The following is a 26,494-nucleotide window of genomic DNA, read 5'->3' on the forward strand; positions in this document are numbered from 1 at the left end:
CAGTCGAGATAGATCATATCGTGCGCGCGGTAATTACGCTCGCCGACCGAAGCGACGTTACCATATCTCCAGACGAAACGAATCGCCATGTCCAGATTCGTATGCTACTCGAGTAATGTGGCAGTCTTGAAGAGACCGCTCATTATTGACAGCCGAGTTACCACTGCCGATGTGCGTGATTTGTGACCGTTGGGTTTCTGCCCAATTGTGGAGACCGGTCCCACCTGTCACCAGGCCTTAGGAGTGGCGTCACGCCCGACCGCTTCCCTTAAAGAGGGCGATCGCCCTGGCATAACGCCGGGGGCTACTGTCGGTGACATGGGATCAGGAGTATCATGACTAGAGGTTTGAGGCAGACACAATCGCCCACGTGGCCTGGCACCATCGGGGGATGTCGGGCCCGAGGGTGATGTGTTCGCCCTCCTCTTAGTCCCCCCGAGGGGGTCGGGCCGCACCCGCCTCGGCCCCGAGGGCCGAGGCGCCCCGACCCCTCGTGGGTTTTCGCTCCGCGTGTATGGGTTAGGTGAGCACAGTGGGGCTCACCTAACCACATTTATTGCGATTTGGCTGAGCGTGTCACGCCGCATGTAACGCAGTGCAGTGCACTCATTTATCCGGTCTGTGACCAGTCACAGACCGGTCAGATCGCGGGTTAGGTGGCGACAGGCGATTTGACGCACGCCTCGCCCCATCCCGTCAGGACGAGGGCTTCTAGGCGCTCGTCCCCAGCTAGAGCTAGCGTGTTACCTCCCAGAGATGGCACGTTAGTCCTGGTCAGATATATGCCAGGCTTCATCCTAACCATTACAGGCAAGATGTTGTGTGAAGAAGGGCGAACATGTAGATTGCTAAGCTGACACGTGGTGGACAAGAATGACCGACGTGACTGGTCTGACTCCGGTCATGTCGTCAGCAGACAGTCACGATTCCACGTCGCATCTGCTCCCGGCGAAAGTGGAGGTAGTTGTGAGCCGTCCCATCAGAAGGTGACTCGGACGGCAACTATACAAATCTCCGTCCATTTATGAAAAGGTAGGGGAAGTCCCCACAAAAAAGGGGAAAATGGTGCATGTGGTATCCCCTTAAGATATAAAAGGAGGACCTTGCCCACTTAGAGAGGGGGGACTGGACTTTTCCAGATTAGGAACCCAGAACAAGGGAGAGGCTGACTCATACTTTGTAGCTTCTTCATACGCGAATCCACCAAAAACACAGGAGTAGGGTATTACGCTTCTCAGCGGCCCGAACCTGTATACATCGCCGGCGTCTAGTGTGCTTCCGGTCTGGCGAATCTTCCACAGATTGGGAGCTTAGAGTCTCACCCAGGGTCCCCGGCCGAACCGGCAAAGGGGGGCCAGCGCGGTCTCCCGGTGAGGAGCCCCACGCTCCGTCAAAATACATCTCATAGTAAAACCAGATAACCAAAGCAAGTCATAAATCAAAAGTTCAAAATTAAAAAAAAGAAATATTGGTAGCTAGCCACGCAATCTACGTAGGCCACCATGCTAGTTAACTTAATAAAGTAACAGAAAAAGGAGTCTCCACATTTGCTCTCATGGTCTAGAAATTCTCACATTAATCAAAAGAAAATAAGAGAAATAGAAAAATCGAAGGAGATTAGGATTAGGTAGAAACGAAAAAAAGAAATAAAACATCTCACGACACGGGAAACAGACAATGTCTTTGAAATAAGTGTGAACTGGAATACTCCTATAAACCAAATGTAATCAATAAGTACTCGTCATGCCAATAAATACATCTCATAGCAAAACACGAGATAACCAAAGCAAGTCATAAATCAAAAGTTCAAAATTAAAAAAAATATATTGGTAGCTAGCCGTGCAATCTGCGCAGGCCACCATACTAGTTAACAACATAATAGATATATATACCATGCCAATAATAGATTCGGACAAGTACAAGTTGCATAGAAACCGTCAAGCAGCTTCCTCCTCCCAGATATCAAATATACATACAAATGTCATGTCAATGCAGTGAATCTGGTTCCTGTGTTTCTGACTTTCAGGTGCAACTACTGCTTGACGTTTGTGGCCACCCATCAGCTTACATGTTCTAGCTAAGATGATCGAGACATCAACGAAACAGAAGTCGGCGAAACGTGAGAACTCATGAGCTGAACGAATCTTCTCTTGAATGATCAATCAGCAGTCAAATGCTAAATAAGTAGGAGTATCAAGGAAACTGCATCCAGATCAGTGGAGTAGTTTGGATGGAATCCTCTTCTTCGAGATGAATTAATGCATTGAATCTTTTGTTTGCTGATGTCATCAACTGAATCTGAAAGCTCTGCCAGCCAGTCGATCACCTTTGAATTAATCTTTCTTCACACAATTGACCTGAAACTTCAGTCAATAAAAACTGTATTTCCTCGTAGGAAATTAAGCATCACTGTTGTGTGATGGAGGTCAGCAGTTCTGAATATTCGGTGCAGTGCAACGAAGCTGATCAACCACACATGCCATGAATATATAGTCAAGCTTTCAACGAGCTAGCTACGACCTGGCTTGCTCTCAGATCGATCGACAAACTTGAATTTGTAAGGTTTTGGGTGGCGTTCCGCGGATCGGAACCACCAACCTATTTTGGAATCCAACCGTCTCTACTTGCGTAAATTCAAAGAGGATCTCGTTGATTTTGGTTGGACGTATGTGTACATTCAATTTACCCGATGATTTGTGCAAGCACATTTTCAACGTTGCTGTAAGATGCGGTCGGGAAAAACGAATAGTAACAGCTGATCATACCTAAGACTTATAATTTAATTTTGTCATGTCTGGGAAGCTTCCAACATCTAGCAGTTACAGCGCTTTCAGAACCTTTAGCCCCCAAACAGTTTACATCCTTACGAGCAAGATCATGATAAAATGAAATACATATACATAAGGATGTAATTTTAGGGGCACATGACGTCGAGTTTGCCCAGGGCCCTCGGGCCCTCGGGCCCTCGAAAATATAGAGTCGGCTTTGGTGGGTGCATCACTTGAAATCCTTGTTCATTATCCATGCATAGATCTGAATTTTGAAGTCCGGGTAATGAGGTATTTCTTATTTTTAGCAATGGACTGCATAACAACTACACAGATTGACAAATCCCACAGATTCTTGTGTAAAATCAAAGGTGTTTTTAATTATTATTCTGTGATGAACAATTGGGCATTGGAGATTATTGGTTTTGTTATTTGGAATTTATTCACGAAGTGGTTTTGGAGATGATTGGATTCACATGTGATCGTAGGATTCAATATGTTATGTGACCAGTCAGACCGGGCTCTGGTAGCCGGTCGGACCGGCGGCATGCGCGCGGTCAGACCGGCCAACCCGCGGTCTGACCGGCCGACACTGTGTCGGTTTCGGTTTCGGGTTGTTTGTTTGGATATCCGTGATTATTTTATGATTATGACTTCTAGATGGATACTATACGTATGTAATACTGTTGTTTGCTACTAATGAATCAAGTTGGAGATAGCTTGGTCTCGGAATATGGTTTCTTTGTTTGTTCCATGTGTAAGTGACTCGATGTCTCGGGAGAGTATTTGCGGTGATGGACCGAGAGTTGGCTTGGGGATAAGACCACGTCCGTGGTGGTCAGAGATCATGCAGGATACTTAGGCTAGAGTTGATGCACGTGGTTGATGGAGATTCCATATGGCATACGATGGAGTTATTGTGTGCGTATGGAATGCGGAGTAAAATTTGGAAGGAGTCCAAATTTGGTACGATTGGTTATGTAAAGTTTCTTTCTTGTACTAGAGGGTTTCCTAAGGTATCTAGGACTCTTAGTATGAGTTTAGTTCGTGGCTTTAGGCTGCCTACCTCATGTATAAATAGAGGGGGAGCGTGAGGCTTCCCGGTATCGCTTTTGAGAGCAATTGAGTTGAGTTTTGAGTTAGGGTTTTGAGTTTACTCGAAATTTTTGTTAGGAGTGCTGTTGGTGCACTTTGTAAACACAGAGAGAAACAATAAAGTCATTATCTACTTTAAGAGTTTTTCGATTTGTGTTTACCGGGTTTCGGCGGTCAGACCGGCGGGAGCACGGCGGTCAAACCGGCGGCCGCGACAGCAAGCAGCAGCTGATCTCGGCGGTCGGACCGGAGATATAATCTCTTTCAGACCGACGGCAACCAGGCGGTCAGACCGGCAGGACAACTTTGGTCAGACCGCGATCCGTCGATTTCGAGGGCAACTTTTTTTCCGCTAAAAGTTTTTGGTTTTTGGGTATACTAACCATTCATTCCCCTCTGGTTGGCTTAGTTCTTGTGATTCGATCCTACAGCTTGATGACATATAACAACGTTGCTAAATCATCCTAGCACATGCCAATCCGTATGCTTATATATTAATTCTTGCATATCCACAAAATCAATAAGAAGGGAATATAAATCTATTAATTAACTGGACAGACCCTCCATCGTTATAAAATGTGACAAGTTACCCATTCTAAGGAATTGTTTTCGCATGTAAACTGATCTCCATTCTCATTGATATATTTCGTCCTTAATCAGTACTCCCTCTGTGTTATATTACAAGTCGTTTTTTATATTTGATCAATTTTTTTAGTCGTTTTTTTATATTTGATCAAGTTTATAGAGAAATTTAGCAACATCTACAACGCCAAATTAGTTATATTAAATTTATCATTTAATATATTTTGATAATATGTTTCTTTTGTGTTCGGAATGTTATTATATTTTTCTATAAATTTGGTCAAATATAAAAAAGTTTGACTTGAGAACAAGTAAAAAAAACTTATAATATGAAACGGTAACTTATAATTATAATATGAAACAGAGGGAGTAGGTAACCCTAATTTCTTGGGCATGACTTAGGCAAAGCTGTCGGGGCAAAAAAAAAGAAATGATGGTTGCTTCGTAGAGAGTAGGGTAGAATTACGTAGCTAGCTCCCGGTCAACTATAAATGTCTCGTCCTTCACCCGCAATATTAATGAGCATGTCATCTTTCCGTTTCAAATCATGTACACTTAGAGTAGCCTAATTAACCTTCCAAAAAAATGATTTCTCCGGGCCATATATGCAAAGGATCCAAAATATTGTTTTCTTCTATGTATTGACTTTTTGTATCGGTCTTTCGAAGTTGTCCGAATGTTTGCTCTTTGAGAATACGATAAGCAAAGGCCGGGATTGATTCAATTATCTAAAATCAGTGGCGAAGCCAGAAGGGTTGGAGGGAGGACCAAGCCGTTGCTTCCCCTCGAGAATTCACTCATAATCACGTTGATTATGTGATGGACTTAGGTGTATTAGGCCTACTTTGACTTAGCAAACCATTTTCTAGCATGCATGCTTGGTTTGGCATTTGCCTCTATTGTTAAGCACCTATTTGCCAATGATTTTTTAAAACTTTTTATATGCAAAAGGTTTTTTTTTTCGAACTATCAACCCAAACATTTTATTATTTACAAGAGGATTGAAATCAATATTTGCTTATTATTATGTTTTATCATCTATTCTTATATAGATACAATCCGCCAATTGCATTTAATTGCAACAAAAGAGCTGTCGCATTTAGCCGTGTCATCAAACGTATTTGCGATTGGATTAAAGTGTGTATGAGTTATCAACCATTAGATCAATGTTTCTTATAGTAAAGTAGTTTAAAAACCCCAATGCAACGCGTCATATTCACTATTGTTTTTATAATCGTTATCACTCAGCAAGTTGGCCTTCATCAATATCTTAATTCTGGCTTAGCCACTGTCTAAAATATGTGCAAAGGATCTAGAAGACCTAACAACCCACATGACAACATTCGTGGATCACGAGAACCAAAAGATGCTGTAAACAAAGAAATAATAATGCAAACTATACATGTGTACGTATGTCGGACATAGGAGACATGAAGGCAGCAATTGTGCGATCTTTCAGGAATTGAAAATTACATGTTTTAATCTTAATCAACTACCATTTTAACAAATTAATAAATATAAGCTCAATTGGTTATGTTTTTTTATAGTGAAATCGTGGCTAGATTTAAGTTCTAGACTCACAAGTGCTTACATTTACGAATAATTATTTTTTTAGTGACAGGTGACACATCAGTCGATGGTGATATCCGTAGTGATTTCATCAATCTCAAGATATATTGGCCAGTCTTTCAAAAATGAAATGTTGTTATAGGTAGGATCTACGTATATGTTTTCATAGTAGTGAGCATTCACACGTTGTGAGCGGTTGTGTTTATGCTGTGTATTAAAAAAAACTAATTAGTGAAAATAGCAACTGCAAATAAAAATATTTCAAGGCAGTTCTGTGCACAATGGCTCGGTGCCTGGCAAGGGATTTTGGAGTCTGCTTATTTCAGCTACGGGCTGTAAGCCAAAAACTAATTTTAAATTTTAGAATTATTTTTAGTTTTTATGTTGTTTTTGTTACTCGGACTAAAATTAATTTTCTTTCATCAGTTACATGTACATGTCATAATTTAATTTAAATCTTGGCCGAGAACACCGGGGCGTGCAGGTTGGATGACAGACACCGGTGTTTGGCGGGTCGCAGGAGCAGGAGACGACAGACACTGAAGCGTGTTTGTTTAAAATAAAATTGAGAAGCTGATGCAAGAAGACAGGAACAAAATTGTTGCTTGTGCCCCTCAATTAGGCCGTGTACAAAATAAAGAGTCCGAGGTGGACTCTTAATCATTTAGAGACGAAATAGTAAAGACCATTATTTTTATTACCATTCTTTCCTTTAATTTTCTCCATTCTCATGCAATATGATTAAATTTTAAGAGTCAACTTTGAGTGGTTGTTATGTGTAGCAACTATTTTTTCTTTTCCTTTCCAATCTCTTTCATATCACCAAATTTACTTGCATGATAACGAAGAGAGCCCGTTATTAAACATCGTTTTACATGCTCTAGTTTCAATCGTATATATATATATATATATATATATATATATGATGAGGTCAATAATAATATGTGGGTTCAAACTTTTCATAAATATATTAGTTGGAATCTTTCTATTTTAAGGCATCAATGAGTTATCCCATCCAAAGATTCCCCAGCTTACGCTCTACTCCATCGGTAGTGCTTTGCAATACCACATTTAGCTTGAAGTATTGCCAGTTCTTAGTTTTATTTTAACACCAAGTCTTAATAGAGTATTAGCAAATTGGCTGAATTGTTTTGTTATTTAGTGATGATCAGCTAACCAACTAACTTTGGTCAGAGTTGTGGCTAGTGAGTCTATATTTTGTTTTCTATCGTTTACCTGAGTCATAAGCTAGCGCGTTTTTGTTTCGCTTATGTTTAATATAAAAAAATGGCTTATAAACAATTTAAAAAGATAATAGTTTATAGAAATTTTGCATACATGTTCATAGCAAAATAAAAGGAAATGTTAAAAAATAAACTATGATATAAAAACCTTAAAACCAACTGAAAATTAAAATTAAGTTTTAAAATTTAAATTCCCGATTATGCATATAAGCTAAAGGCTAAAGGATGTGGATGCAGAATTTAGAGCCAGAGAGGAGGTGCAGAGAGGAGGGACGCCCAATATTTCTATTGCCAAACTGAAAACCCTAAACGCGAGCCAGATCGATCACAAGTGCTGGAAGGGACTCGTAATGCGAAACCTAAGATTGGCATCTCAAATAAGCAAAAGAGGACAAATCAGAAGAAAAGACCAAGGTGGTTTCAGTGGCATCTCAAAATGCTTAATTTTAATACCAATTATGCATAAGCAAGAAGGTGATCTCGTAGGATAAGGCTCACTTTACATAATTTAGGCTCTTAACACATAGTACATACTAACTTTTTTAAGTTCAAATATACAAATATAGGTGCGTCATCTTAATTGGGTGTTTTTCTGATAACTGCTTGGAGAGGTTGCTGATATTTTATTTATATTGACTTGATATCGTGGAAGAGTAGGTAGAAATTCAAAATCAGCGTGCTCATCGTCCTTACTATCTCTAGGACGGCCTGTGCAAAATAAGGCCATACTACAAAAACAAGGACAAGTCCTTGGTTTAATTCATAGGGATGGTATTTTTACTATGCATGGTTCTGCCTCTCATAGTGTTTTCTTAAAAATCCTAATGCATGGTTCTGCCTCCGAGACTGTTTTCTTTTTTTTAAAGAAAAATCCTAATGCAGATTCCAGAAGGAAAGTTAAATTGAGGAACTCTTAGTAGCAGAGAGTTGACGAAATGAAGCACGTAAAATAACAAGTTAATTGAAAGCCCATGTTAGGAGCCCAACATACTGCAGATGGGCCAGCTCAGTTGCTCAACCAAGCCACAGCCCAATCAAGTCAAGGAATGCAATACAAAAGGCAGTAGCAGCAAGACATCCAAGTATCGAGCAGATCGATCAGAACGACGGCGGCGGCGGCGATGTCCTGGTTCCGGGCTGAAACCTCGGCGATCTCTCTTCTCTACATCTCCTCCTACCTCCAGCTTCCTCTCCAAGGTCTATAAGCTTTCAGAACTTGTATTCCATAGTTTCTTCCTTTCTTTTCCCCCAAAACAATTGTTACTTGTATGGTGTATCCTTGCTATTGAATTGGAAGAAGTGGGTTTCTAACAATCTGGTATCAGAGCTGCTCGGTTCATGGGATCTCTTGTCATGGAGGTGTTGGGATGACAGCAAGGCAAGGTGGGGGAAGATTCAGGCAAGGGAGGTGCTCATGGCATTAGCGCCTGCAACCTGTTCAATGGAATGTCTAGTCAGTATGAGGTGTCCAAGGAAGAAATTCTTCTTGTCATGAATGAGAAGGTAACTAAGGAAGAGGCACTGCATCTAATACAAGGGTTGAGGGATGCCAAGCGTCGAATAGATGAGAAGCTAGATCGATTATTGGAGATGTTCGGTGTAAAGGTAGACGGGGAAGCAATGGGGTTGAGGAATTCAATGCCTCTACTAAGGAGCTCAACCCCAACACAGAGGCTGCAATATCTTCATCACCCCAGGTAACACGTTCTCCGATGCCCACCAAGTGTTCGACGATTTGCTCCAACCACGACACCATGCCTCACCGTGGCTACGGTGGTTGCATGCGCCACTGCTTCTGTGTCATCCATGGAGTTGGTGGTTAGTGAGGACGCAATCTTTGATCCCTACATTGGCATCTCTAACCATCCTAAGGAGACGCACGCCAAGTGTTCAACGGTCGTACTCAATAGCAACAATGGCATTGTCCAGGGTGTGTTCCCACTCTTGCTTGGCACACTAGACATTGTTTCAGCACCGGGGAAGTCCACACCAGTCATGGCATTGAAGACATCAATGGAAGATGTCAAGAATTGTCCAGGGCCACATCCTCCCATAATAGAATCGAGAGCTAGTAGATGTGAGTTACAATCAGCACCTTGGCCAACAAATAGGACTGGCACCAAGGTGCAATTGATGTCTCCATGGCCACACCCCAAGCAAATGGATGTTATTGTCAGCAATATTGATCTTCAGCCAATGCCATGGCCTTCATTCAATTTTTATTTGATCAAAGGTCATCAGGATTTCTTTGATGCAATAGGAGAATCTTATCATCTGCTTGCTATCAAGGAACTATGGAATTATTCTTTGCTTGGGATCTTACTGTGCACGAGAATCAGCACAAAGAGCTTACAACTTGAAATAGCAAGTATGTTAATGGAGCTTGTCTGGTTTCAAGAAGGAGAGGTGCTACAGTGATTCTATTTGACTGGAAGAAGTGGAAATTTGTGAATCTTGGAGGATATATTGACAGTGCAATTCCTATCATGCAAAGGTGCCTGGCTAAGCAAAAACTAGATATACATGTAGGGCTGTCAAAAAAGCTCGAGGCTCGTGAGCAGCTCGAGCTTGGCTCATCCTAGGCTCTATTCGAGCTCGGCTCGAGCTCCATACGAGCCGAACTCGAGCCTGAGCAAAAGCTCGCGAGCTTTACCGAGCCGAGCTCGAGCTTCTACTGAGCCTGGCCGAGCTTGACTGTGTATAATTTATATTGCATGTTCACCTTATTAATATAATAAACTAATAGATAAATATATATATATCACTATCTATTTACAAAATAAATTAGCATGTGTTAGCACAATATATTTATTTTAATCATTTTATACTCTTTTATTAGTGTGATTAGCTAGAAAATAATTATACTTATCAAGATATTATTATTAAAATATATATTATACTACTTATGGCCGAGCTCGACACCGAGCTCGAGCTCGACTCGAGCTTGCCTAAAAGCTCGAAGGTGCAATAGGCTCGGCTCGAGCTTGTGTCGAGCTCGAGCTTAGGCAAACGAGCTCGCTCGAGCTCGGCTCGTTGACAGCCCTATATACATGGGCCTTGGATTGCAGGTGATGAGAATGGTTCACTTGATTTATTTTGGGATTGCTGGCCCCAATTTTTTTCCTTTCAATGGCAGCAAAAATGGATTGGTGTGCATGTGTTCAGTTTTGTGTATCCTGAAGGTTCCTTACTCTTGGTTAATTTTATGCAAGATGTTAGCAAGAATGGCATAATTTCTTATGACATTGAAGGAATTGCAGAATGTACTCAAATAAGGTACTTTGCATCATTACTTCTTGATATTGCAATATTGCCCACAGAAATAATGCTCACAGTAAGGCATTGGGCAGTGCATTTGATGCTGCCATGGCCTCCACCCCATGAGAATAGCATTGTGCTCTTGATTGATGTGCATGCATTTGCCAAATTAGGGATAGCAAATATGGTTGAAGCAAAGGAAGAAATGAAATTATTTGTTGCTAAGTTATATGTACTGGACCTGAGTTGTGCAACTCCTTCTATTGGTCACTTTGGAAATCATGGTCCCTTTCAACTCTTAGTGTGCAAGATTTGGCCTCAATTCCTGTTATGGAAGATATGGTCCTCTGAGGCAGAAATAAAGCTGTTAATTGTTGGGCATCCTAAACAGTACATCGAAGACACGATTCTGGTGTTAGTGGAAGTTAGTTTGTATGATTTGGGTGGTAATTGCTCCTTCTTTGAGGCAGAAAGGGGTGTACTCACTGGTAACAAGCATTTTTATGGGGTGCAGTTAGAATTTCTATCTGACAAGCTGGTGCAACTAATTTTGTCTCTTGGAGAAGTCAAGGACATCCTTTTTATAATTATGTTGTTTTTATAATTATGTTGAGTTGTAGGGGCCAGCTACCATGTAATCATTTTGGTCATGGAATTGGCTTTGCAAATTCTGAGACTTTGAGCAGCCTGCTTAGTGTTAGAATTGCCAAGGTTGGGTGGCATGAGAAGATATTAAGTGAAGGGAGTATGTCTTCTATTACTATGACAGCAATGATATGGAACATGCAGAATGATATGGAACATGCAGGAGCTTAGAAAGAAACATATGCTAAAAATTATAGATGCTTGTTATGAAAGTTGGTCCACAAGGAAGTGGATTGATGTGACAAGAAAATGGCTGCACTGGATGCTGGGAGGTGGTGAACATGCAAGTAATTTCAGTTGGTATCTTTGTTGGACTTTGAAAGTTGATATTAAGCTGAAGAAATTATTGCAAGGGGCAAACAAGATTAGCAGCAAGCTCAAAAATGGAGGGGACATCCGTGAAGCTTTTGAGCAGTAAAAAATACAAGAGAAATCAAAGGTGGAAGTTTCAAATTTCAAAAGTTCACTTGACATCAACTTGGAGACAAGTCGAATTTGAAGGAGAGGGAATGGTTAGGAACTCAACAGGCTACACATGGGCCGGCTCAGTTGCTCAACCAAGCCACAGCCCAATCTAGTCAAGGAACGCAATACAAAATGCAGTAGCAGCAAGACATATCCAGGTATCAAACAGATCGATCAGAACGGCAACGGCAGCGGTGTCCTGGTTCCGGGTTGGAACCTCAACGATATCTCTTCTCTACCTCTCCTCTCAGCGATCTCTCTTCTCTACCTCTCCTCCTACCTCCAGCTTCCTCTCAAAGTTTCCAGAACTTAACTTGTATTCCATAGTTTCTTTCTCTCTTTTTCCCCAAAAAGATTGTTACTTGTATGGTGTATCCTTGCTATTGAATCGGAAGAAGTGGGTTTCTAACAGCCCATCACGTGGCAGAGCCTCGGCGAAATTCAAAGGTGTGTGGAGAGCCCATTTAATTTCTTATTTTCCCCTGTTTTGCGTCAAAATAGTCCCTAACTTCCAGAGCTTCGTCGCTAGTATCTAGCAGTAGCAGGTGAAAATAGTCCAATTTAATTCCCTCAAACTTGTTCGAATCTAGTATCCTGAACACCAAAACAACTCTCTGGCAGCATTGAAGGTGTCGCACGTAGGTTGAGGGAGTTATGTTGGAGTTTCTTCGTAGCAGAGTACAGGCCGAAATCTCCCTAAGGTTTGGCTGTCGTGCGGACCTCAGGGCCCAGGCCGATGGCCGAGCGCGCACGTCCCTTTTCTTCTAAGATCCTCTCTCTGTGCCACACTGCCACACAGCAACTAATTACCACTCCTTAACCGTAAATACTGATAAGCATGAAAGGATTTATTTTCACAACTAATTAACCGTAACATTTGCATCATATACACTGGAATGTAAATTAACACAACGTCTTTATTTTTATTTTCTACCGCTTGTTTAACCATACAAAATCATCAAAACATGCGTGCATACATGGTTGATCCACGAAACAAAACGGCACCAAACCAAAGATGTGTGAAACGAAGCAGCACACAAGAAGAAGATCATGGATCGGGTGATGGGCTAGTAGAAAACAAAAGCACCACGTACGTCGATCTTCTGTCAGTGGATGAGTACAGTAACTAGCAGCTAGCTAGCTAGCTACTTCCCTTGGCGTGCCGCAGCCGCAGCAGCAGCCGCGTCGTCGGGGGTCTTGTGGGCGTCACGGCCGGCGACGGGGTCGCCGTGCCCGACGGCGACCTTGGCAACCTCGGTGGCGGGCGTGCCGGGCCTCGCCTTGTGGTAGAGCACCAGGTAGCCGAGGACGCCGAAGATGCCGAGGCCGGCGAGCGCCATGGTCCCGGGCCCGTACGGCATCCGGCCGCGCTGGTGTAGCACCTCCCCTGGGCCGTGGCCGCGTCCGGGCGGGCGCATGGAGGCCTCCACCCCGGCCGCCCGGACCTCCTCCGCGCTCATCTTGTGCGTGTCGGTGTTGCGCCGCCACTCCTCCGTGCCGCTCTTCGCCATCGCGTACGTACGAATTGCACTCTCGATGTGTGGTTTTCTCCTTGGTTTTGGGGTGTAGCGTGCGTGCGTGCGCGAGAGCGGGACGTAGAGTAAGTACTAAAGCAGCAAATTAAGGTTGGTTTGCATGGGAGGGCGTGAAGAAGGAGAGGGGTACACGTAGAACGGCAGGTGTTGGGCTCCTGGGAGGGCTGCGTGCCACCGCCACCTGCCTCTGCCGCGTGCTGCGTTCCGTGATTTGTTTACGTTGCGTTGAGATCGATTTCCAGAACGTGACACGACGCCCACCGGCCCACGTAATCCCCCGAGTTTCCGTCTGGAAGTATCCATGGATGGGCCTCGTTGCCACCCGCCACCACTGGGCTGTGTCTCCACTCTCCAGTTTTATTAATTTCCAAAGTATAAGCACTCTGCTAGTGTATAATAATATGTTATAGATATCAATATGCTAGTATGGCTTGTTTCTTTATTTAAATACATAGTATTTCTCATTTATTTGAATCAATTAAATATTAGACTATTACATACTATCATAAAATATTGAAGAATAGTTTATAGAAAATATTAAAAGGGAGAACACCCTATTCACGACTAGTTTTTATAGTGTGGATATTTCGTCCGAATGTGTATGTACACAAACAGCATCAGCAATAAGAAATTTCACATCACGCAGCCTCAAGTAAAAAAATCTTGCAACGGCTACAGTTCATGCCAAAAACAGTAGGAAAAATCCATTAACATTTCTGGTAACAGCGTAATTGCAAAGAACACATCTCGGATGATGTCCCATGTGGGATGCACCTCACAATTGCGTCAAGGGTTTGACCTTGTGCTGGTTTCTGATGTAGTTTCAAAGTTCCGCCCTAAGCACAACATTGTCTGAGACAGAGTTTCTACTCCCTGTGCATTTTCAATTTTGTCTAAATTCAGAATATGTTTCCTCCTAAGTTTTAGTTTTGAATCCTTCCAATGCTATTTAGTTTAGTTAAACTAAAATAGATCACCTGTTACCCACGAGTCGACCCGCGCCAATCTTTGTCGATAGCTGTGCTCCTCTATTGTGCAAGCTTGTAAGAAAAATATATTATCTATTATAATCATACTATAAAGATAACTCAGAAATTAACCACCACGTTTGCTTGAAACACTATAAATTCTTGTATTAAGACCCCCCCGTGAGTTTGGCCGGAGGAGATGGCGCGATGATCAAGAGCGTACTTCCGCTTAAGATCTAACTACTGGATCGCTCACCAGTTTGTGTGGAAGACAATGGATTATATAGGTTTGGACTAGGAAGCGTAACACCCTACTCCTGTGTGTGGGATTATGATGAGTTCTTACAAGAAGTCTTGAGCTCCTAGGGAAACCTAGCTGTTCTTCCTCTAGAGCTCAAGCTATCGAGAGTCGTCCCTTTTTCTTGGTGGGCGATATCCTCCTTTTATAGTTCAATGGGATACCACATGCACCGTCTATACCTACCCCTCCATGGGAGGGGGACCCACCCTGCCTCGATTAGACCACCATTCGTGCCTTCAACCGGAAGCAAAGTGGTCGCTCGTCCTCGGGTGGGGCCAGTGCCGTCCCCCGCCTGACACGGGGGACACCCCTGTCATTCATTTCCCTTTAAATGTATGGAGACTTTGGTGGCTCACCACGGGCGGAGGGCGTCCCTGGCAGTGCATCGACCGCCTAACACAGGGCGGGACATGGGGGACACTGCCGCCCGTCCAATCACCTGTGACCACCCGATTGACGTGGGTCAATCGAGCGGCGCCGCACGTCCACCCACACCGTATTAAATGCGGTGAGGGACAGGGCGCCGCGCATTTAAGGCGTTGAGCGGCGCCTTCCGCCCCACCCACTCTCCCCGCCACCACTCTCCCCGCCACGTGGTGGTCGGGCGAGGGCCTCGGGGGAGCACGCCCCAAGAGCCCGAGGGGTGTGACGTGGCACCCCGAGGCCCTCTGGCCACTTCAGCGCTATCCAAGGGGCGAGGGAAGGCGAGGCTGCGTGGCCACGTGACTAGACGGGAAGGGTACTTTCCTTTACTGTGCGTACCCCCGGGCCCATATCACCGACAGTAGCAGATCTAAATTATAGTGTAGATTGATCGATATATTTGTATTTACATATAACTATATATATAATACAATTTTACATTTAAATCTAATTCTAATTTTCATATATACTCTTTACTGGTCATAACTGAAACAGATAGTAAGAGTTCTTTATGAAATCCAAATCTATTTTTAGTTCCAGATAAAAATCTTAATTGTATTTGGAGACAAAAGATAAGAGCTACATATCAAATCCAATTTCACTTTTATGTAGCTCAGCAAAAAATTATGCTGTGAAATCCGCTTGTTAAGATAACAGCGACAAATGACGAACCATCCAGGAACACGACCTCAATTTGCAATGTGCTTTGAAGTAAGAACTCACAATTCCTCGGTGAAATATTTCACCATCAAAAAGTCTATTCTAAACACGAATATTTATTCTGAAATGCTCTGACATGAGGCATGGCCGATATATATCCATTCTTCTAGCCACAGCTGCTCAAAGTAGTTAATTTACATAGGCAAGATGAGGTTCCTTGGTATCCTGAGCCTGGTCTTGGATTTGCACACTTTTTTGTATGAACTATTAAATTTCAAAATTTTGCACAAATGTAATGGCCTTCTCTGATCACAAATCAAATCTAACATCCCATTTTTCCATCCATGTAAGCATTAAAGGTCCAATTGTTTTTCCTGAGCTGGAAATAAGGCATCTGCAATCGAATACTTTTTTATCAAAAATTATTACCAGACATGATAAAATGTAGTGTAAAAATGACATAGGTATGCACCAAAAAACAGCTCATGAGATTATATATGCACCAAAAGTGCCCCGTTGTAGATATGCTGGTGATACAATTTTAGATTTAATACATAAAATTTAGTTTAGAGAACAGGTTTTGGGTCTCTCTTGGAGATGCTCTAAGGATACCAAGAAGAGGGTAACTGATGCATCTCTTGTCTTCAATAACAGCAAAATCCTCTAAATAATAAACTATGCTTGTATTACCCTAGCACAATCCACACACGTCTGGATTGAAATACAAAATTAAGCATAATTGGTTAAGTTGGTCATTGGCAACTGTTACATTCACGGACCTAGCATAGTTACTAGTGAAAGTAAACACCACGACACCGAAAATTTACCCTAGTGAATCAAACATTGGTACATAAAGTCTGAGCGTAGGATTTTCATGAGCTGATCAAAAAGTCCTTGAGCATATATCAAGTAGCATATATCAAGTGTAACAACAGTAAACAAAAATCAAGAAGGGAAATGGGGAGAAAGTGAAATAAAAACTCAACCATGTATAATACTTATTTCCTTACAATCAGTACAGATCATGGTAAAATATATCATAGCAAAGTGTTGAGAGACAAGAAAGAATATAAGGGAGTTTTACCTAGCGCCACTTATCTCAACTGCGTAGGGGAGCAGAGGAGGCCTGAAGCATCTGCACCAACCACAGCAAGCTCACATATGGTACAAAGCTGCCCTTCGATGGAAGGAACAAACCGGGATCCACAGTACGGGCAGGAAACATCCTTCTGGCCACGGTAAATTGGAACATATGTGGCACCACAGACGACAAATGGATTTCTGTAGTCATAGTTCAGCTCACAGCTATCCTTCTTTCCACTGCACTGTTGCTGCACCTGTCGGGCCCTCTTTGCTTGGCTCTCATTAGGGTTGTTCTCCAGCAGCATCCTTGCAAAGTGCTCTGCAGTAGCAAAGTTCTTTTGCTTGTAGCACAAACCCATAGCACTTCCAAGCACAAGCCTCATATGAACTCTCTGAAGCTTGCAGTTAGTGAAGTAAGCTGCCAATTCTTGTTGGCGGTTGACATCATCTCTCAATTCCTTCCTCTTAAGTTCCATCCTCAGGCCAAGGACATACTCCCTCACAATCTCGATCAACTCTTTCACTTCATCCACTTCCCTCCTCGAGTCTACCACGATAAGAGGGATGGTATGCAAGATGTTAAGGAACTGCCTCAGGGCTTCTGGGAACTTACCTTCTGTGGTGGCCTTGTAGGCAGCCTTGAGTCTGTCTTCCATTTGTGAGAAGGTGAAAACAAGTGCAGGAGGGCCTCTCACATTAGGACTTGCAGACTCACTCCAACCTTTCTCAACAGCAACCGGAATAATGGGGGCAGTTGCAAGTGCACGAAGATATGAGTGGCTGCCCATGTGCAGATCGAGAAATAGGGGCTTGAGAGGAGCAAAGTTTTTGATGCCCAATTGACGGCTAAGCAATCTCATTGCAGTGTCAAAGTTTCCTGCTGCTGCGTGCTCCCCAGCAAGAGAAGATTTCTGAGTCCAAATCTGGCTGACAGGCATGCCTGGAGGAGGAGCAACAAAGACCACTGAGAGTGCATTACCGGCGTTTTTAGGGGTCTCTGCTTCAGGCGGAAGTTCCAGGTCTTCTAGGTCCCAGCCACCTTCCTCACCATCCTCCTCATTTGCTTCACCCTCCTCAGCATCAAAACCATCACCACCATTCGCCATCGCTTCGCTTGCATCAACCATATCCAGGTCCTCATCACCCCAGTCAGCACCAGCAGCTTCATCGTCTTCCTCAAGTTCAGCCTTCCCAGTAGCATCCAGTCCACCCTCAAAGATACCACGCATCACCCTAAGCAATGGCCAATCACCACTGGCTGTGAGAGGTGCAGGGGGGATCAAAAGAGAGCGAGTTTTTCCTTCAGGTAGAGAAGGAATATTTTCACCCAATTCAGCAGCAAGCCTATCAGCAATTTCTGTGAGTCCATGGGTGGCAGCAGTAATATAAGCAAGAGGTAGCTGTCCAGCATTCTCTAGGATCTCAACTCTCTTCATAGCATCACCAAGATACAGAGCATTGTGGAATTGACCCATCAGGTTATTGTTCTGTCCAGCAATTTTGCACATGAACCCCACCTTGTCCATGTAACCAGTAATAAGATATAGGAAAGCAAGCCTCTCAAAATTCTTTGTACGTTGGTACGCATATTCCACAATACCAACGTTTCCCTGCCTCAGGGCCTCGATTCCCAACCGGTACCAGTGATCTTTGTCATCAATCTCTTTGGCAGAAGCAACTGCAATTTGGATGTTACCACTCTCAAGAGCTAGGTTAAATCTTGTCTTCTCATCTTTCACAAAGTGGAGGGCAACTTCTGGAAAGCCTTTCTGTTGCAAATAAGAAATCACAGCCTGCCCACACAGCTGGGAATTCTTAATCATACTCATCACATGATCGTATCGTTTCCGTAGAAGGGCCAGCTTGAAAATGTATTCAGAAGCATCAACTGTGATCAGCTTGTTCTTTCCATCACGATCTAGGCAGAAAATATTATTCCCAATAGCCCTTGTTATGTAAATAGGAACGTCAAGGGTTTTAATGATCCCACTATCTCCATTGGGAAGACAATACTTGATATGGTTCAAAGTAGTGTAAATAAACACACCATTCTCATCCCAGGCACCACTTTTCACACGGATGGTTTCATGGAGCGTACAACGATGGACAAGCTTCTTGTTTGCTATAACCACCGCATGCTTGCTCAGCAATGCAATAGATTCCATATCACTCGACCAAACAACATATTTAACAGCAGGTGCCTGGAGCTCGCCAAGAATTAACCTTTGCTGCAGATCAAAGATGGTCACTCGGTCTTCAGCTTTGCACAGCAAGTTACCAGTCCCAGCATAATAAATTGCATCCATCGCAATAGGAAGAGGGCTTTTCTTTACAATTTCATTCTTAAGATTCTTCACCAGAACTTGATTGCTACTCTTCTCGAGCACTGCAAACCTGTTGCGTGCAACAAAAACAGCTGACCCACCAGCTCCCTTCTTTGCCTCCTGCAAATAATCAGTCCTGCCAGCAGAATCCTTCGGAACTATATAGAGTTCATAGGAGCCTCCATCCACATCAGAGCAAATCAGGACGGCATTTTCAGTTGGACTATACGACAGTGTCCTGGGTGACTGATTCAAGCTGACCGATCCAGGTCTTCTTATTGGAGCCAACTGAACCTCCTTCTGTGTGGAGTATTCAAAGAACCGAAGAAAACGGTCCTTCACATAGAAGACAGTATCACCACTCACAGAGAAAGCTGGACGTTCCCTCTCTAATTTAAACACAATCATACCATTGTCATGACCAGCGGCAAGAAGATTCATCTCAGGGTGGGCAGCAAGAATCCAGAAACGATCATGTTCCCGCCTGAATGTTTGAATACCAGTTCGCTTGGTGGCATCCCAGACACGAATGCTTTTGTCCTCTGAGTTGGACACAATGATGTCTTGCTTTGCATGGAACATCACGCAGGACACATTATTCATGTGCCCCCGCAAAGTATCAACTTCCCAAGCCTTGGTGTCTGTCCAAAAATAGCACACTTAGATTGCATCATTTCAAATACCTCAATAGTGGTATGCATATAATAGCGTTTGGCCAGTCTACCAATGTGCAGTAGAATAAAGTGCTACGCAACAAGAGTGACCACCTTTAGTCCCAGCTAAAGTGATATACTCTAGGTCGGGAGCTAGTTACTAATTGAGTAATTGTGAAACATGTTTCTTGCATTCAGCTTGTTTGGTGACAAGTTAGTTACTTCTTCTGTATGATAAATTGAACAAAACAAATGAATTTATCATTTAACCAAATCCATTGTTTTGTAGTACTGTTATATGGAAGGATGAATGGATAAAAACATAAATATGTAAGTGTTTATCGATGGAAAATGATAATCAAAAAGTTCAGGGCGTAGTAGCAGTATTACCATTCATTCTCCATAGCTTCACTTGCCGGTCATCTGCCCCAGAAACAATGAGCGGCAATGTGGGGTGAAATGACGCCCAGTTCACCCCACGGTCATGCCCTTCCAACACATATTTTACAACTGCATCAACACCTCCAAACAGATCAGTGTTCATCTGGGTGAGGCGCAGGATGTCATCCGCAGGTGACACCGTCTTCTTCCTCAAAGCACCAATATCCCATACACGGACAGTCTGATCCAGTGATGCGGACACAACCAGATCCTCCTTGGGATGGAATGATGCGCACATGACATAGTGGTTATGTCCAGTCAGCACAGCCACACATGTGCGTGACTGCCAGTTCCATATCCGGATTGTCTGGTCATCACTAGCACTTACTATCCATGGGTACTCGTGGTGGAATTGCACGGTGCGAATGTAGTCAAGGTGCCCATGAAGTGTGAAGAGGCAGCGGTGTGTCTTGTAATTCCACACCTTAATCTTGTAATCATCACCTGCAATGCATCACAGAAATCTTAGAATCTACGATTCAACAATTCCATATCCCAATCGTATTAGCCCACAGCTATCCCAGAAATACAACCAGGCGGAACACCAGTGTGACTTAGGCCCTGTTTCTTTCAGCTTGGGATTATTATAATCCAGATTATTGGGAGTAAGTTGAAAGAAACAGACAACTTATTGAAGTAGCTTATTATAATCTGGAGCCCAGCTTATTATAATCTGATAAGCTCATTTAGGTGAGCTTTTTCCAGATTATTGGGTGAAAAATTACCCACCATGCCACCCCACTCCTCTTTAGACTTGCAAACCCAATAATCTAGGCTCTAATAATCTAGGAAAGAAACAACTAACCGTTTATTCTACTACAGATTACAACAATCTAGCTTATAGTAATCTGACTCAATAATCTAGATTATAATAATCCCAAGCTGAAAGAAACAGGGCCTTAGTTTCAAGTTTCAACAGATCCCGAAATTGAGGTTTCAACAAATTCCAAAGTTCCATGATGGCACCTCGCCATTGCTAACTTGCTATGGTATCAGATTCACAACTATAAAAGCTGCTTCTCTCTAGTTAAGGCCTACACGTCGACTCATATCTTACCTCTTGTTTGAAAGGATTGCGGAAATCAATGGAGATCTCGGTCATAAATAGAAACAAAATGTCACCTGAAGGTCTTAAAACTAACAACAATTCACCAAACAGTTGGTCTTAAGCTAGCATGATAGAAGAAGCAACACCAGATCCGACCAACAAAATGGCACTTGCACAACCAAAGCAGACCTAATCGTAGACCTCGGGTGTTGCCATTGCAGCATGCAGAAATCTAACGCCCTCAATACCGACGTGGATCCAACCAAACGCGCGAAAGGCAAATAAAAGAGCACAGCAAATGGGCGAGATCTAGGAGGAATGAATGATTGACTGACCTCCGGAGACGAAGAGCGGCTGGGTGGCGTGGAAGTGGACGCCGCGGACGGGGCCGTCGTGCTCGTCGAAGCGGTCGAGGAGGGTGCCCATGCGGTAGTCCCACATCTGGATCACCCCGCTGTGGAGGCTGGCCAGGATCCATGGCCGCCGCGGGTGGAAGCTCAGCCCCTTCACCCGGTTGCTCTTCGTCTCGAACTTGGTCAGCATCTTCGCTAGCCGTCCCCCAGCGGCGGCGGCGGCGGCAGCGGCAGGCGAAACCCCTAGCCGCTGAGGCGAGCGGAGGAGAGAGAGAGAGAGAGAGAGAGAGAGAGAGAGAGAGAGGGCGGTGGATCTGATCTGGCGCGGGAAGGAGGTTGGGGGAGAGGACGATGGTATGGCCTTGGCCCTTGGGCGTTGGGTGCCCAGGACGGAGACGGACGAAGGTGGGGAGGTCTGGGTTTCGGACGCGGTCGGTGGTCCCTGCCCTCATGAGGAGGTGGGAGCGCGTGTCCGCCGTTGGATCTGGAGAAGGGAAGATCTGGACCGTTGGTTCGGTGTGACCGGGTTGTCAGCGGGAGAGAGATACCTTGCCGTAATGCCCGACTAAATATTAGTCATCTCACATCAAATCAAATGTTTAGATACTGGTTAAAAGTATTAAACGTAAACTAATGACAAAACTCATTCCATAACCGTGGATTAATTCGTGATATAAATCGGATAATGCTTATTATCCGTCGCCCAGTGCGGGGGAGCCGGATCGGGCGCTCCCCCCGCGCGCCCCTCCCCGCACGTGCAGATCTGGGCCCCACCACATCTCTGCTACTATATGTCATTGCAACAAATTACTCACATATTTTGGAACCCCTCTATTAAGAGAATTCGGTTTATTTTTTTGTTCCACCAAAAATGTTTCACCTAGTGTTCTCACAATGTTTCACTATATATAGATCTAATTTGCAGTGAACTGAAATACTCCATTACAACAAAAATAACCACATATTTTGAAACCCCCTATTAAGGGAATTCGTTTTATTTTTTGTTCCACTGAAAAATATTTCACCTAGTGTACTTATAATGTTTCACTATGTATAGATCAAATGTTGCAGTGAACTGAAATATTCTTTCGCTATTTGCTAAAACATTGTTTTTATATAAGGTGAAACAACACCCGATTTAAACGAGTGAAACATTTTCAATCTACTCAGTGAAACAATTCCAATATACCTAGTGGAACATCGTGCAACATTTAAAAATAATTCAATAATAAGCTAATTTTTTTTCATCGGAATATATCCATGTGTGGTCTTGTTTTGAAGATTTAATTGCAACGAATTTAATGGTGTAATCGAATCATGATTTGGATAAGTAATCTGAGAGAAAAACCAGTTTAAAGTAGTTTCGCACATAAATCGAGCGCCCGATTTTTGAAGATTTTGATCGGGCGACCGATCCCTAGTCATCCCCATATAAATCTATTGAGTCTAATTAATCCATGATTAGCATATATGATGCTACAGTAAATATAACCTAATTATAGATTAATTAGGCTTAAAAAATTTGTTTCGCGAATTAGCTCTTATTTATGCAATTAATTTTTTATTAGTCTACGTTTAATACTTCTAATTAGTTCCAAACATCCAATGTGACAGAGACTAAAATTTAGTCCATGATATAAACACCACCTCAGTGTTTGGGGTATTTATATATATACAAGAAAAATACCATTGCATTTGTAACGGGCGGCATACAACAATGATGAAAAGTGCAGCCAATTTACTCACTAAATTGGTACATTGATCATCCAGCCAATTTACACTTTCATCCTTGGAAATTGCGTCTTCGACTGTAAAAATTAGGGGCTATTGCATTCTTACCCCTACTTTTAAATTTAATTGTGATTTTACCCTTGTTTTTTTAGTGTTTGTGTTTTTGCCCCTCTTTTTTCAAATGAAGGAGAGTTTTACCCCCGGTTTTGGATGGACAGTTTAATGGTGTTAAGTTGGACGTGAAAATGCATATATATCCTTGCTTACCAGTACTTTTACCCCTATTTTGTATATGAAACTTACAATTATTTTGAACTGAGATTTTGTGAAATAACTTAAATCTGAGCCGAACTAGAACAAATATTTTGGCAAAATTTTGACCACCTCAACCATGCAGGCCTAGCTTGTTTAATTCATGCAGGATTGCGCAAGCATGAACTACATGCGTCACCACGGACTCATCGAGCACAATCCAGGAGTATCACCGTTCGGAGCTGGCCACGCGGTGACCACGGCCTGCCCGACGACATCCTCAGTTCCTCACCATCGAACTCCTCCGCCGACTCCTTTCATTCCCGATGCCATCGCGGTGTCCGGGAGGCCATCGATGTGCAGGACACGATGACTCTCCCACCTTCATGCTCGCATCGAGCCAGCGCCGCCGCGCGTCCTGGTGCTCGCGTACCCATGGCGAGGAGCTTCTGCTGCCTGGTGCTCATGTTGAGAAGCCGCCGTCTCCGCCTCGCGTCGTCGTGCCGACGAGCCGCCGATGCTGCTTGCTACTCGCGTAGCCGCGCCGCCTGAGGAGTTGTCGCCACCGCCGCCGCTTGCTCGCATAGCCGCGTGGCGCGAGCTAGGAGTCGCCGCCGCCGCTTGGTGGTCGTGTCCCGCGCTGAGTAGCTGTTGCCTGTTGCCACCGCGTAGCACTCGTCGCCACGCCGGCTCGTCGGAGCCACCGCCGCCGCCGGCTGCTCTAACCCCCCTTGGGTTTGGGGATGGGAACGGTGGGTAAGATGAGAGCGAATAGGTGTACATAATAGTCAGGGGTAGAATGGTAATCCAATCACTTATGGAGAAGGGGTTTTTACTCCGGTTCGTAACCCCCTGTAGTCCCGGTTGGGGAATCCATCACCAACCAGGACTAAAGATAAAGATAAAGCATTTTTATTCCCAGATAAAGCATTTTTATTCCCCAGTTAGTGTTACCAACCGGGACGAAAGATGCTAGATCCGGTTGCTCTTTATTCTTTTCTTTTCTTCATTGTTTTTAATATATATTGATTTCACCCCATTCCGTCCCGGCGTCCCCAAAATCCCAAATCAATCATCCTCAAATTACCTCCAAATCCACAATCGATCATCTCAAATACTCAAATACATCACAAAATCTTAAAAAAAAAATTACATCACAACTTCTACAAAATTACATATTCACATCACACACAAATCAAATACATCACACAACAATCTCAGATCCAATCAAATACATCACACAACAATCTCAAATTCTCCAAAAAAAAAAAAAAGAAAAAAACCACCGGCTCGCCGCACCAGCCGGCCGGCCCTCCGCGCCCCGCCGCCCTCGCGCCGGCCGCCGCCTCTCCGCGCCTGGCCGCCCTCGCGCCGGCCTGGCCTTCACGCCTCGCCGCCCTCGCACCGGCCGCCGCCGCCGCGCCGGCCTGTTAGAGAGGAGAGGAGAGGAATAGATAAGGTTGAGGAGAGAAGTTAAAAGGAGAGGAGATAAGGTTGAGGAGAGGAGGAGAGACGAGTTAAAGGAGAGGAGGAGATACCTCGATCCGATCGCGCACGCCTCACCGATCTCAGCGTCGATATTTTTTCCCGGTTGGGACTATAAATAGATCTTTAGTCCGGGAGTAAAGCGTATGACGATCTTTTTTCCCGGTTGGTGTTATCAACCGGGACTACAAATAGATCGTTAGTCCCGGTTGGTAACACCAACCGGTACTAAAGATTAAAAAGTACCCTGGAGCTTTTAAACCGGGACTAAAGATGTTTTTAGTCCCAATTTTTTATACAACTGGGACTATTGTGAAATCTGGTCGACCGACCAAAGATGGTTTCTCCACCAGTGAATGTCTTGTAGATTATTTTTCCCTTCTCATTTATGTTTCTTTAATTCAATATATTGTGGGACCCACCTAATGCCATCCATAGTAGGGGCAAACTGTAACTTCGTTTCAAGAAAGCAGGGGTAAATTCGCAAACCCTAAAAAATAAGGGCAAAATCACAGTTGCAGTTAAAAGTTGGGGTATAAACACAATTATCCCCGATGGCTTTGCGGAGGACGGAAAAAAAATTAGGTGTGGTGGTGTGGCCCATGGGCTATCGCGAGAATTAGGCCATAGCAAGAAGAAAGGGAAAAAAAACAATCTCAATGCACGATATTATATGAACAATATCCTATCATGATGCAATCTAAAACATGCCAACAAGCACTAGTCATAAGCTCACAATTCATCATCCATTTACCAAAAGTTTAAATAGAAGAGGCACTCAGAAATACCTCAAGATTTTAGCTGTCAACAATACATCACATGAAAGAACTAGTGTGGATAGATAGACATGTAGTGATGTAGAAACTGCAAAACAAATGGAAAAGATTGATTAGTATACTATATAATTGAGAATTGAGATTAATAAGATAAAGAGTAATTGAGATTGACTCTGCCTGCTCCCTGCTGCCCCTGCCTGCGGGCAGCTCTACCTGATTGCTAGCTAGCCGCCTGCCTCCCGCGGCCGCCACGCAGCTGCCTGCCTGGCCGGCTGGCCGCCGCCTGCCTCCCCACGCCGGCACATCGCCGCGCCGCTGCCTGGCCGCCGCGGCGCCGCCTGCCTCCCCGCGCGGCCTCACCCTGCCGGCTTCCACGCCCCTCCTCGAGCAGTGCCCCCACCGACCACCGCAGCGCCGCCGCTAGCCCCCGTCGGCCGTCGCTTGCCCTCAGTCAGATTGAGGATTTGGGGGGATTGGGAAATTTTGGAGTTAGGGTTTCATGGTCAACAAATCAAAAGCCCCATTTAACACAAAAAAAAAAAGGCCCAATGGGCCTAATTAGGTGGCCAGTGGCCTGTTCGCACGCACGCAGGCACGCGGCTTCCGTCTTGCATTTGCAGGCAGCGATGCCGCCATCGCCATGCCGGAGTTGTCGCCGTCATGCCGCCTGGGAGGCTGGGATTCGCCGCGGGGGGGAGGGGCGGGGGGTCCGGCGGGAGAGCAAGGTATGGCAAACGCCACACCTCGGCCTACCGAGCCCTCCGCCCCTGATTATCCCTAAAAATCATATAAAATCTATAGTTTTTGCCGTTGCAACCACAGCCGTCCGACATTG

The 26,494-nt window shown here is 44.1% G+C and overlaps 2 protein-coding genes across 3 annotated transcripts; both read right to left on the bottom strand.

Annotated features, from left to right (window-relative positions):
- Positions 1-12,525: 12,525 nt before the first annotated feature.
- LOC4346439 (uncharacterized) lies at positions 12,526-13,198 on the bottom strand. Its single transcript, XM_015755844.3, has one exon. The coding sequence runs from the start codon at positions 13,135-13,137 to the stop codon at positions 12,772-12,774; it is 366 nt and encodes a 121-aa protein (XP_015611330.1). The 5' UTR covers positions 13,138-13,198; the 3' UTR covers positions 12,526-12,771.
- A 2,188-nt stretch (positions 13,199-15,386) lies between these two features.
- On the bottom strand, positions 15,387-26,158 carry LOC4346440 (coatomer subunit alpha-3-like). Of its 2 annotated transcripts, XM_066303867.1 has the most exons (5): positions 25,873-26,158; positions 25,672-25,747; positions 19,964-20,458; positions 16,598-19,561; positions 15,429-15,907 (listed from the first exon to the last, which is right to left on the bottom strand). In XM_066303867.1, the coding sequence occupies exons 3-4, from the start codon at positions 20,250-20,252 to the stop codon at positions 16,608-16,610; spliced, it is 3,243 nt and encodes a 1,080-aa protein (XP_066159964.1). In that variant the 5' UTR covers positions 20,253-20,458; positions 25,672-25,747; positions 25,873-26,158; the 3' UTR covers positions 15,429-15,907; positions 16,598-16,607. The 2 variants fall into 2 exon arrangements, with proteins under 2 accessions (NP_001409631.1, XP_066159964.1); NM_001422702.1 differs by lacking the exons at positions 25,672-25,747; positions 25,873-26,158 and adding an exon at positions 21,398-21,831 and having other exon boundaries at positions 15,387-15,907.
- Between the last annotated feature and the right edge of the window lie 336 nt (positions 26,159-26,494).

The sequence above is a fragment of the Oryza sativa genome, chromosome 9 (genome assembly GCF_034140825.1).
Source record: "Oryza sativa Japonica Group chromosome 9, ASM3414082v1".
Classification (NCBI taxonomy): domain Eukaryota; kingdom Viridiplantae; phylum Streptophyta; class Magnoliopsida; order Poales; family Poaceae; genus Oryza; species Oryza sativa.

Excerpts from the sequence above, each read along its gene's own strand:
- LOC4346439 (XM_015755844.3), bottom strand. The coding sequence starts at position 13,137 with ATGGCGAAGAGCGGCACGGAGGAGTGGCGGCGCAACACCGACACGCAC.
- LOC4346440 (NM_001422702.1), bottom strand. The coding sequence starts at position 21,605 with ATGCTGACCAAGTTCGAGACGAAGAGCAACCGGGTGAAGGGGCTGAGC. Across the intron at positions 20,459-21,397 it reads GCCGCTCTTCGTCTCCGGAG|GTGATGATTACAAGATTAAG; the intron begins GTCAGTCAATCA and ends GATGCATTGCAG. Across the intron at positions 19,562-19,963 it reads GAAGCTATGGAGAATGAATG|ACACCAAGGCTTGGGAAGTT; the intron begins GTAATACTGCTA and ends ATTTTTGGACAG.